Genomic DNA, 13908 nt, shown 5'->3' on the forward strand with positions numbered 1-13908 from the left:
TAATGGGAATGAGAACACATGAGCCATCAATATAAGGTAACAAGTTTATTTATCATTTCTTGTTTCATATGTACAATTATTCATTAAATGTAAAAACACTTGAGATTCAGTCTACATTTCTTGTTAACTTGAAAAATAACAAATAGGGACTTTAAAACAAGTCACGTAGTTATTTTTACAGTACCAAATGCTAAAATTAAAACACCATATGAGATCTTTCAATAACACAATCCATCTTATAATTTTATATCTTTACTTGAATACTTGAAAAATTGGGTATTTTATGGAACACTTATAGTTACTTATGCGAAAAAAAAACAAAAGAAGGAAAATTGTATACCATTTAAAATTGCAAATATGCGTTGCGAGAAGCAAACTTATATATTAAAACATATATATATATATATATATATATATATATATATATATATATATATATATATATATATATATATATATATATATATATATATATATATATATATATATATATATATTTTCATTTCTTAATTAGCGGTTCGTAATTGAAGGAAAGCTTGAACTAGATTTCAGTTTGTTTTTAACTCAAAGAAAATTTACATTTTGCGGTAAAACAAAATTTTGTAAAAGAAAAAAAAATAATATTCCGCATATATCGCCAATTGTGCTACAAAAAGCAGGCGATGCAAGAGATAAAAAGACGGATTCTATTGCAGAGTTGGAAAAGACTTATTCATATGGCAGACAGCTTTATATGGAAGTTGTACCAGTAGAAAGGTTTTCATACCTCACTACTAAATACTTTTACTCCTTTGAAATCTGAAGAGCATTTTTTTTTTTTTTTTTTTTGCTGCAGTTGAAGGTTCTTTGGATGATAAGTTCTTCATAAATCATGTTGTATATAAAATCATACAACATTTTTTTTTCGAATGAAAATAAAATTGTCAAAGCATTTAGCTATGTAAGTGTTAGTATATTTTATAAATTAAAACTTAAAAGATTAAGTCAATAATTTTGAATATAAATATTTGCTTAATATCTACATAATATTTGTCTTGCGGAAAGCTTAAAAATATATAAAATCTCCTATCAGCTCTTTTTATCACACGTAATGCACTTTGAGCATTCAATATAATACTTGATACAGCGTACATTTTGCAACGACCGAACTGCTAACTTTCATTTCAACACATCGTACAGTGAAATGAAATGCAAAAGCAGATGACATTTAAATACATTTAACTCGTTACAACAAAATATAGCAAATCTTAGACTTAAGATTTATCTTCAGAACTGTCCATTTGAAAAAAAAGAACAAATGAAACAATGAATCTGTCTTTATATCATGGACAAGACACATTTTGACTTGAGTGTAAAATCACTTCAGCTGCGCAGTGGGTTGCGCAATCCGAGCCGTGCTCTTCTCATGGAAGCGGCAATATATGCTCTATGATATCTGCTTTTCTCTCATTGCAGTCACTAAATCTCTCTCAAAGTAGAAAAATCTTTCTTTGTAATGGAAGGATGCTTTATTTTCACACTGGTGTAGACAATCTAAGTCCTTCTTTTCTGTGGTCCGTCCATTGCTAGATAGGCAGAAAATAACAAAAAAACAAAATGTATGTCATAAATTCTTATGAAAAACATTTTATGAAAGCAGGGAATAAACCTGACGGAAATTGTTTCCTTTATTTATGTAACGATGTTTGTCTTTACCCGAAAGTTTTTTTTTTTTATCTGGTCTTGAGTTGTCCTACTTACGTTTTTTTTCTCTTCAATTTTGAAAAAAATTTGATTAGCTAATTTTCTTAACACTAGAAAGACGGAGGGGCCTGTGTGGCCCCTCGCGTAGTTTGTTGTTTAATAACTCGGATAATATCTAACGAAACTTAATGGAATTTTCTGACTTTTCATTATATGACACTATTTGAATGCTTGTTTAATCATTTGATCATTCGCATCATAGTACTGTAAATATTGATCCTTATACCTAGAAAGACGGGAGGGGCCACAGTGGCCCCTAAGCATTTTGACAATTAAAAAACTTATTTTTTTCCTTTCTCCTAATTGTTGTAGCATAAGAAATGCCATTCACTCTAGTTTAACCTGTAACTTCTTCTTTATGCAGCCGATTGGATATCCAAATGCTATAAACAGTACCGACTGCTTACCATCCTAACGGTGGCCATTGCTCTTAGAAAGGAAAACTAATTCAACCTTTTGCCCAGTATAGAGAGAAAAACTAAAAATAATTAAGTACTAAGTTTTTATTTAGTCATAAAAGAAGGTGTATCAGGCATGTGGACTCTCTCAGGAAGAATTTTTAAAAGAATTCACTCCAAAAATGGGTAGGGGCCGCACTGGCCCCTTCAGTCTTTCTAGGTATACAGAAAATGTCAGTCGTTCTAGTGTTAAAGATTTTTTAATTTAGTTTTATCTTACTAAAATTGAAAAAAAAAATCCTTTGGTATATTTGGCAATTTGTATTTGAATCTCTCTAAGACAAATTTTACGTCACATACAAAATATTCAGTTTGACATACCCCTTATATGACATAACAAGCATAAAGCAAATCAAAGTACTGAATACGTAAAGCAAATGTATCTATATTACGTTTTCAATCCGTACTGTATAATATATTTCTGTCGGCAAATTTTGCAGATGTCAACGCATAGCAATACGTTGGCACTCATAACCTCAGCGTTCGTTTTTCATGTTTCTTGCTACTAAACATATAAGGTTTCAGGTATGAGTTTGATACTAAAAAAATAATCAAACTTTTAGACAATTTACTTTAATTAATTTAGCCTTTTCCTTTTTTTTCTTTTGAATTTTGTAAAAATTAGTTTTGTGTAACAATTTGACACAATATAGAAAAAAAAATATTTTTAAAGAGTCGACTAGAGTCGAAACCAATTCATCTAAGGTTAGAAATATATAATCTCTCTAAGCAGTTGGAGTAACAGAGGTTTAAAAAAAAGTTAAAAAGAAATTCCATGCTCAAAAACTGTCACTTTATTAATTTATTACTATTTCTTCTCTATTTTTGAACAAAACAAAGCATTTTTATTCACATAGTCTAATTTTATGAAAGCATGTTTAACACTGCACAATGATATATATTTTTAAATAATAATAGTAATAATAATAAAAAAGTTAATCATAATGTTAATGATAATAATAATAATAGCATGAAAACCTTGCTATTTATAACTTATTTTATTTATTTTTTTTTTAATCGAAACTACACATGTTATCTTTATCGTGACCAAAACAAAGGCATAACTTACCAGTTGAACTATTCACTTACATAACATCTATAAATAAAACTTTTTATTTGAAATAAATGACAATTTGCTATCGTTAGTCTTTACAACTCAGTTCATCAATCCATTGGCATGGAAAACAACAACAAAACGCGCTGAATGATTCTAAAGCAATGCTGAAAACATTTCTTGATAGTGATTACTTTGCGGAGAATTGCAAAGAAAAAACATTTTTAATGAAAGGAAAGACGTAATGGATCAGTTTATGAGTTTCGTTTCAACAATTTTTGTGTCAATAAAATGAATGAAAGAGACGTATTTAATGATTTTGTATTCTGTAGCCTCAAAATTATTACTCAACACTTATAAAGTTAAATACAATAAAGTCTTCTTCTTTCTAATTAAAATGCACGGAAAAATTATTGTGCCAGGTAGTTTTTTGCATGTTTTTGATGCTGTTTAAACAAGCAATCTTTGACTTAAAAATTTTAACCCTTAAGTAGTCGTGTATTGGTCTATTCCCTACCGGTTTTCGTATATTTTGCTGTAGCCCACTACCCATTATATTAAAAATTGTGCTTTTTTGTGTGGCTGACCTGGATTAAATACCCAAACTTCACACAAATTTTTGAGATTTACTTTTGGTATTTCAAGGTTGCATTACTTTCGGAAATGTATGCTTGTAATTTAGACCAATAAGCGTGGCAACCAAATCAGCTGCCTGACAGTTACTTTCTGTCAGCGTACGCTGTAAGCCTTGTTCTTCATTACATAATTCTGTATAGTAAATGTTATCTATTCTATTAGCTGAAGCAAACATCACAGGAAATCATTTAAAAATTATTTTTCGTCTCACGGGTCGCTAAATGGCGGGGAACAATTTTCTAACAATTTCTCAACGCATTTATACACATGTTTTAAAACAAGCACACGCGACGTTTAATTAAAACATGGTCTCGAAAGCGCTTTATCTTACATATTTCTAAACAAAAAGTAAAAACTTAGGGTACTTATAATTACGTTCTTGTTATCAAAGTTATACAGTTTTTCAATTGGTTATTAGTTTTATTTAGTGTTAACTTCTCCATTGTTGCTAACAATCTCTGGTGATATAATGAAAATAACACCCCAACGCTTGTCGAGAAATATATCTATTGTTTTACCTGAACTACAGAAGGTATACTGGAAATTAGTGGTGTTTCAACCGTGATTCCAGATTCTTCTGTGTCACCTTCAATCTCTTGTAGTAGCCGCAGCTTTTTAGGCGTCTGAAAAGAGATGAGTAGCTCAGTAAAAAATAAGTTAAACAATCTAACAAGAGCTTAATGTTTTTTAAAAAAATAATGTTTAAAACACATTTTGATGAAATAAATAATTGTTTTTTTTTCAGCATGGCGATAGGACTAATTTTGATATCTACATGTATTTATGCACGCAAAAAATAACATATTATTAAAAATAAAAAATAATTAAAAAAACAACAACTTCAGGACAAATACTACCTGACATTTGAGTCGAAATTCTAATTTGATATGTTTTTTTTTTTTTTGGAATCTCTTGAATCTAACAATGTAACTGGATTTCCTTAAGGAATGCAATTAAAGAAACGTTTAGTTATCTCCGGAAAATACATCCAAATTAACAACTTTTGCTAAAGAAAAAAAAAACATATTTCTTGGTAATTGCGTAAAATATCGACATACAATAAACATTAAAATTGAAGTTCTTCTCGATTGCTTGAATTGTATTTGGGTTCAAAAAACAGGCTCAACTATTAAGTGCTGGTGCTCTGAAATATTGCGAAATGACACATGCAAAAAATATAGCAGCTGTTAATTTAGAGAACCTGCAGTGAAAACAACAAAGAGAAAGTGTAAAAGTGTACAGAAAGAAGTTTTAGTGGTGTATACGTTAGGCACACTTTTTTCAGACTGTTTCAAACTAGACTTGTTTATAAATTATCTTTTTTTTTTTCCTTTGAAGAGCACGAATTTCTCTAGAACTGAATGATCTTACTTTCCCGTTTACCATCTTTGACTTTTTAGCGTATGTTCAAAATTACATTAATTAGGGGAGGGTGGCCCAAAGCGGGTAGGCTTTCGTCTGCCCCCCCCCCTCGTGACGATGCAGACATATGCCGTGTTTACCCAACACCTCCGAGTTTTAATCAGTCCCAGTGAAGCAGCAGTGGAGCGGAATAGCGCAGCCAGGCTTTAAATTCAAAAAATCATACATTTCTTTAAAAAATCGAAGTTTTGTAACTTGTGATTAGTCGAAGACCAGCTTATTTTTTTGATTGTCAATACTATTACGTTATTCTGACACCATCCACCTACAAACTACGATGATCATTTCGTTTGTTTCTTATTTTTTAAGTTTAAGGTTATAAGTATTGAAAAAGAAATCGTGCCTTCGGGCAAAGCGAGTATAGGATTTAATTATACATTTATTTATAAGTTTTTCACACATGTGCTGACTTAGATTTGCTATTTCAATAGGATAAGTATAACTTTAAAAATTTATTCTTTAAGATGGCAATCAATTAGTCTATTAATTTATCAGTTATTTCTGTACGTTTTATAAAGAAATGTGCTGACTTTAAATTTTATAAGTACAACTTTTCTATACATCTTTTTTCAATAATGGGCAGGTAGCTAGTAAATTATTTTAATTTTATATAACTTCATATTTGAATGGCAAATGTACTAAATCACTATTAGTTAAGCTTACCCGCTTTGGGCCCCCTGGTAGGGCAAAGCGGCGTTTTGAAGTATTTAAATCTTTGATAATAAATGAATATTGGGTTTAAAATGATGCAAAAATCACTTTTTATTTTGAAGTTCAAGAACCCTGCATGGAATTAAAACCGAAATTGTTGCGATTAAAATCCAAAAACTACAATTTTCGAGCATTCTTCGAAAACCTACCTGCTTTGGGCCACCCTCCCCTAATTAATATTAAAAATTTCGTCAACATGAGCTTTTCAAAATTTTAAAGCTGGTTTCTTAAAACAAATGATTCCTATCACTTTAAAAAAATGATGAAAAATATACGTAACAAATTAACAGGCATGCAAGCAAAGTATCATCATCTTTTAACATAGCAAAAGCAGATAACGTCTTTCCATAAAAAGTTTTTAAATATTTAAGAAACATTTAGAAATAATAAGTATCAGAAATAGAAATTGCAACAAAATAAATATTCTTTATCAAAAAAAAAAAAAAAAAAATACACCTCTTTTTTTAAACAAAAATATAGAACATAGGATTTTACACTTATTCCATTAACAAAAAGTAAATATAAATAAAGAAACTAAAAAAAAATAAATAAATAAAAAACATCTCAAATGATTGCATTTCATAAAAAATAGACTCGTTTTCGGCACTATTTTCTTGAAAAAAAAACTAAGCAGTCCGAATTGCTTTCTATTTTCCGTTTCCCAAAATAAAATTGATTTTTCAAAACTTGAGATATAAAAGTAAACGATATATTAATAATTGCAAATATTTTAACAACTCATTAAACATTTGTCAACATTTACCGATATGAGCTCATGATCTTCTCCATAAGTAACACTTTGGTATTCACCATATTTTATATCTGTTTTAATTATTGAAAGATTTGTGTCTTCTTCAGATTCACTCACTTTTGTCATGGTGTCCGTTCGTTCTATAAAAAAAACTCGTCATTAAAATATGACAAAAATTCGATCAAACATTTAAAAGCCTCTACTCAGTTTTTATGTCACATGAAATTAAACCAAAACCCGATTTGCTTTGTGTTGCTTCAGAAAAATATATTCACAACATTCTTAAGGAGTTGAAAAGGAAAAAAATCTTTAATAACACTGTGTGACAAGATTTTCTTAACATGAATACTGACACGTATATTGAGTTACTTATTTAACTGTAACCAAAATTGACAAATGTTATGTGTGTCTAACACGTTACGTTTCTCAGTTATAGCCTCTATTGAATTTTTCTGCACCCTCGTTTATAATGTGATAAAAAGAACTTAATTACATAAAAATTTCAATTGTAAGAAGTACAAATCAGCCTACCAGTATACTCGTATACTGTGACAAATATCATCTGCAACGGTTATTGTTTAATAGGATATTTTATTTCAATTAGAAATGCTGCAAGTTTCTCAAGTGGCAACGCTTAATTTTACCTCTAATTCCGCAAGAAAATGATTCTTCCACTATTACAAATACATTTTGATTTGACGAAAAATTTTGTCATGCCGATGGATAAAAATTGCAAAGGCTATTTAATAGTATTTTTCCCAAATTGAGTGATGCGAAATTAAAAGAAAGCATTTTTGTTGACCCACAAGTTTGAACGTTTATGAAGAATAATGAGCTTGATGAAAATCTCACCCAAAATAAACTAGCAGCTTTGTTGTCTCTGAAGGAGGTTGCTGTAGAATTTTTAGTCAGTTATAAAGCTAAAAATGCCCAATTTGTAGTGAAAAACTTGTTGCAAATGTTCGCAAAATTGTGCAGAATGTCATTGAAGGTACATTTCTTGCATCCTCACTTAGATTGTTACCCTCCTAATCTAGCAATGGTGAGTGTTGAGCAAGGTGAACGTTTTCATCAAGATATTAAACGTATAGACAAACACTACCAAAAAAATGCAATGCAAAAATGGTGGGAGATAACTGTTGGTTTCTAATTAAAGAGGATTTTATTATTCACTAGGGAAAAAGTTAATTCTTCATCATTTTCTTTTATATCACGTGACTTGTTTTTCTACTCAATGATAAAACCTGTGCTATTGCTCCTCACAGTATGTATAGGAGTATATTTTCACTGTTTTTGCATTAAGATTCAAAATATAAGTTGATAAACATGTTTAGAATATATTTAAGAATTTCAGTTTTTTAGACATTTATGGAAATTAAATTTGTCATAACTTTAAAATGGCACCTGTTACAAGAATTTAGCTTACATATTTATGTTTAGCAGAATCAACTTGACAAAAATCAGCTGTTTCTCTCAATGTTATAGAAAAAAAAGTAAAATTTAGTCACACAGTGTAATCAGATAAAAGGCTAAACCAGTCCAAACTAGTTTTGGACCATTCGAATGAAAAACGGTCATTTGTCCCGCACTTTATAACTCATTTTATTAAAAATAATAATTTCAGCGGATAATAAGCAACGCTTAATAAAACATATACGTGTGTGACTTCCTAAGCACAAAAAATGTTGATCACATTTTATACTTATTAGTTTTCAATAAAATGAATGAACTGTAATTAGTGCAACAAATTGGTGGCTTATTCTTGGAAAGCCCCTATACATTTTTGGTCAACACTTCTTTCTCTGTAACAAATGAAATACTCTTGCTTTACATTCAAACCGTAACAGTTCAAACCTTCAAATAGTTTTCGTCGCTGATATTAATAGAGCTAACATACTATCTAACTGATAGACCAATTACAAGAGGTTTGACTTCAGATGCACATATGTATAATTCAAATTTGAAATGACAAAAATAATTAATAAGGATAAAGGTACATGAAATACACCGCCAGCTCAGCCATTTTCAGCCGAGGACTGCAGTTCCGAGCTTATTAGCACTCATCAGCCCGGCATAGGAAAGTGACTGAGCTGGAGATGGAAACGCTCTTATGGAAGCCAAGAGGGCCAAACAAACTGGTAGCTAATGTAGAATTAGCACAGACCAGACGAGTGACAACACATTAGCTACCAGTTTGTTTGGCCCTCTTGGCTCCAGCTCAGTCACTTTCCTATGTCGGGCTGATGAGTGCTAATAAGCTCGAAACTGCAGTCCTCGGCTGGAAATGGCTGAGCTGGAGGTGTATTTCATGTATTTCTGCTTTAGCCCTGGCTAATGGGCGGTAATTTACTGAATATACCATGCCTTGCCATCAATTTTCGAGTTGAACCGAACCAATGCTTTTGTCACTCGTCTGGTCTGTGCTAATTCTACATTAGCTACCAGTTTGTTTGGCCCTCTTGGCTTCCATAAGAGGTTTTCCATCTCCAGCTCAGTCATTTTCCTATGCCGGGCTGATGAGTGCTAATAAGCACGAAACTGCAGTCCTCGGCTGGAAATGGCTGAGCTGGCGGTGTATTTCAAGTATTTCTGCTTTAGCTCTGGCTAATGGGCAGTAATTTACTGAATAAGGATAAAGGTATCTGGAATATCTTCGTATTAAATATAAAGACTTAAAAGTATGTGCTGACTCCTGTGTCATTACAATATTAAGATCTAGATAGAATCTAAAAGCTAACGGAACATATTATGTAACCCTTTAAAACGGCCAAATCTTAAAAGGTTTTTGCAATCCATTTTTAGAGACAGCACAACAAGGATAGAAGGATATGGGCTTGGCAGTAAACGAGGAAAAAGCAGTATAACTCTATTCAGGGATAAAAACCTGAAATCATAGTTTCCTTTTTACTTCCTTTTACAAAAAAGGAAGTATTGTATTCGCGAAAAAATTTTCACCCAAAAATCGGCCTTAATTTCCATTTTGCTCACCACCAAATGAATGTTGAGTTTTTTTTTCGACCTGATCACATGTGGATATGTGTCTAGAAACGTAAAGACACCATATATCCATTTTGACGATCCCCGAGTTAATTACAACGAGTTTTCTCATGACGTCTGTATGTCACATAACTCAAGAACGGAATGTCCTAGAAAGTTGAAATTTGGTACGTAGACTTCTAGTTGGGTCTAGTTGTGCACCTTCCTTTTTGGTTGCATTTGGATGCTTCAAAGGGCTTCTTTACCTCTTTTTTGGGGAAAATCATTGTTAATTTCGATGTAAACTCACGTGGTGTTATAATTTGGCGGACACTTGGCGATATATCGCCAGTGTTTTGGTCGCCACGTTTTGTCGCTAACTTGGCGACAAATTTGGCGATTTTTTTTAAAATCTTGTTTTAATTTGGCAATTGTTGGTGATATTTAGAGAGTAAACTATTGAATCATATTAAAATTGTCAATAATGAGAAAATTACATTAAATTGGAGTAAAAAGAAGTCACATGATGTACACATCATCTCGTTTTTCCTCCCTTTTCGACTGTAATTTGATTTATTTCGAAAAAATACATTTTGTCCCGCTGAGCCTTACTCTGGGGCTCAATTGGACTTGCCAAGGGTCTAATGGCAAACACGAATTGAAGTACTGTATATGGAATCAATGTCAAATTCATTGCTTTATGTGCGTAAATAATCCTGAAAACCATTGTATCCATCATATTCAAAAATATGGTCAATGGTCGTGTCACATATCCAATGCAAGCGGATGCTAGCAGAGTTTTAACAACAACATTCACTTATCGAATTCGAAATACTATCTGGTACAGCCTGAAAGTTTTCAACCCAGTTATTAATCATCTCTTATGGATTTTACATATTAATATTTTAAACTTCAGTATTCAACAGTTGTTTTTCAGTTATGCGTTTGAATGAAGCAATCAAAAATTCTGAAAAAGTTTTTCCTTGTTCAGATCAATTACCAGAGGTGGAGGCATCCCGCCCTGGTGCTGCCTTACTTCGGGCAGGTAGTAGAGAACATCAAACCGTCCTAGCCCGACTGAGAAGTGGACACATTCGAGCACAGCGACATGTGGCTGGTATTAAGGTTTTCCCCTTGTGCCCAAAATGCAATTCGACTCAGGCTGCTCCCGCCGATATTCTCTCTTGCATCGGCTGTGACCTGAATCAGCTGTATTCCGACCCTTCTGCTGTTTTGGAGGGACTTTGTTCGCACGGCTTCATGGACTTGGTATGATGTTTCTGTCTGCCATGTGAGACAAGCAACAACAACTTTTTTTTTTAGTCAATAGTTTTATTAACAGCAACTAAGTCTTGATACAATGTCGCCTATATTTTACCATATTTTTCAGCTGCTATTCTTATGGGGATAATGTCCTGCAACCCTTTTGCATGTCTACTTTCATTGCATCATCAGTTACTTTTTACCTCAGTTTTTATTTCTTCAACTCGTCGCATTAAAAATATACAAGTAAAAAAGGGAATCATATTACTAGATTTTTTATGTGTTAAAAAAGGAATTCATATGAGTGGTGCAACAAACTACATTTTAGCGTCACTAACATTTTTTAAGGGAAATATAATTTTAACATAAATAAAAAATATATGTCTTAATAATGTTCTGTAGCTTTAAACGCACGTGTCCTGTTATCTCCCATGTCAGTTTGTGCTACTATACCAGCGTTTGGCTAACTATTTAAAAACACCTCAAATTGAGAATTGTAAAAGAAGAACATCTAATTAAGTTCCCAAAAAGCAGGGATGAATGGTGTGAAGAAATGTATCAAAGACAGAAGGAACTATTTGAAAACGCGATAAAAAGCATTAACGAGCTTTTTTCTAACAACTGTCGTAACAGCTAATGAGATACGGATTATACATAGTCATGCACTTTTAATGGCATGTAGATATGCACTCGTCTCATTATCCCTCAGTCTCCCTTACAACCAAATACTGGTAAAATCATAGAAACAAAATATCTCACAAGTGACGGCGGGATGACTCCTTCACATTTATATTGAATTTGGGCAAGAAGACGGAATAAAAAAAGTGTTATTATTTTAATTAATAACATCATCAAAAAACAACAACAGTTCATTGATGAACCTACTTGTTAAAATAACAACACTAATTTTATAACATTAATCCCAAATGAATGAAAAAAAAAAAAAAAACTAAATAAATAAAAAATATATAAAAAAGTAAAAAAAACAAGAAATTTGAATTTAGCTATCTCAATTCACTGTTTTTCATTTCCCTGAGAACTAGATAAGCAATGAAATAAATTTAAGTGTTCATTTTTTTTCCTATTTCTTGAAACAAAAATCCACAAATGTGTTTATAATCGTGAAGGTATCTTTATTAAAGGTACATTCCTTTTTGTATTTTTTCAGCCATATGCATATAGGGCTGTTTTTTTTTTTCAACATTCCAGTTGTCCATGAATCCTAAACTTTAGACCTCTAAGCTGGCCTTGTGACACGTAAGCCTCCTTAACATGAGACAACTTAATTAAACCAACATTTGAATAGACATGGGGGGGGGGGGGAATATTAGGAAGTGTAACCAGGTTGACAAATAAAGGAATTGCCTGTCATTCTGCACACGGCAATCAACTGTGCCAGTGTGTCGGCACACCCGGCACATAAGCTTTGATGAGAATGGTAAAGGCACTAGTGCCTGCTATGCTGGGAACACCAGGAACAGTTGATTACTGTGTGGAAACATGACATGCAATTCCTTCACCTTTCCACCTGGTTACACTTCCTAACCCGTTTGAAAGTTGATTCAACTAAGTTGCCTAGTATGAAAAAGCAATAAACAGAGTTAACGCATGAATAGTATTAGAAACTTTCAAGCGTTGAAAAGCAGACGGTCTCCTTAATAAATCAATTCATTCCAGTGGAAAACCAAAACTTTCAACTTAACAGAAGATTCATGTAAAACTAAGAAAGCCCACATTTCCGATTCTCAGATTCGTTTTCCTAAAGTCAAACGAAGAAAAAAGTCGCTTTGAACAGTATATATTAGATGAGTTAAGTACAAAACTGATAAATATTATTACTATAAACTAATAACAAAACTGACCGTATGTTATGTTTCTTAAATTGGGGCTGCTTCATAGCGTACTGCTGAGACTTTGCTGCTTCGAAATTGTACAGTTATTTGCTACATTTCAATTACATTTATGTTGAAAATGGAAACCCTGAAAAATATTAAACCTTATACAATTGAATTTAGCATCCTTGATATGAAGATGACCATGTTTAATTGTTTTTCAGAAACACGAGTTCCTATCGTCTTCTTGTAAGACATTTCAAACTATCTTCAGAAACGCCCCAAAACAATCTTTTATTCTTTTTTAAATATGAAAATAAATTTATATCATGAGAAAAAAACCTTAAAAATAAAACGCTTACGAATAATGCAACAGTCATTTAAGTAGAAAGTTAAATACTTTTCTATAAAAGCGTGTACTCTTTTAAATTCACAAAATATACAATACAAAAGTAACAACTAACAATAAAACACTGCAAACGAAACAAGATACACATTTAACAAATGCTAATATAGTAAATATTTTGTTTCATGCTTTAATTTGTGGTTTCCTTTCTCGAAAATAGTTTTTAAATCAACTAGAAATACGAAAGAGGTATTTTGCAAAGAATTCAGTTGAAAATATATTTTACAAAATAACGAAAACGACATCGTACCTTGAAAGAAACTCTTTTCAGGAATTATATCTGGACCTTGATTATTAGTGACGCATGGGTCTTTGCATTCTTTCATAAGGTGTGCGTCACACCTAGAATGGAACAATTCATTACACACACAAAAAAAAAATGGCGTAAAGAACACACGAGAAGTATTATGCTACGTAAACAAATACTAATTTAAAAACTTGTTATTTTAAAATTCGTCATTTTTGCTTGGGCACAGGCAAAAATGATTTTAAGGGTTTACAGTACCTCAAAAATGATCAAACGATCAACCTTTTCTTTAAATTATTTATTTCAAAACTAAAAATTATTTCAAACACAGGAAAAAAGTTCCGCCGTTTTAGTTCAAGTATTTAAAAAGTAATGAGTGGTTTTAGGTCATGCTCGCTATGTGTTCTTA

General features: G+C 31.8%; 1 protein-coding gene across 1 annotated transcript in view; it reads right to left on the reverse strand.

The window, feature by feature from the left end:
- Positions 1–536: 536 nt before the first annotated feature.
- LOC129226682 (synaptogenesis protein syg-2-like) overlaps positions 537–13908 on the reverse strand; it is a 70338-nt gene continuing 56966 nt past the window's right edge. The window contains exons 11-14 of the mRNA XM_054861312.1: positions 13503–13594; positions 6788–6915; positions 4410–4514; positions 537–1565 (exon numbers count right to left, since the gene is read on the reverse strand). Coding sequence (XP_054717287.1) covers positions 1515–1565; positions 4410–4514; positions 6788–6915; positions 13503–13594 — 376 coding nt within the window. The 3' untranslated portion in view covers positions 537–1514. The remainder of the gene's footprint in view (positions 1566–4409; positions 4515–6787; positions 6916–13502; positions 13595–13908) is intronic.

The sequence above is a fragment of the Uloborus diversus genome, chromosome 7 (genome assembly GCF_026930045.1).
Source record: "Uloborus diversus isolate 005 chromosome 7, Udiv.v.3.1, whole genome shotgun sequence".
In the NCBI taxonomy this organism is placed as follows: domain Eukaryota; kingdom Metazoa; phylum Arthropoda; class Arachnida; order Araneae; family Uloboridae; genus Uloborus; species Uloborus diversus.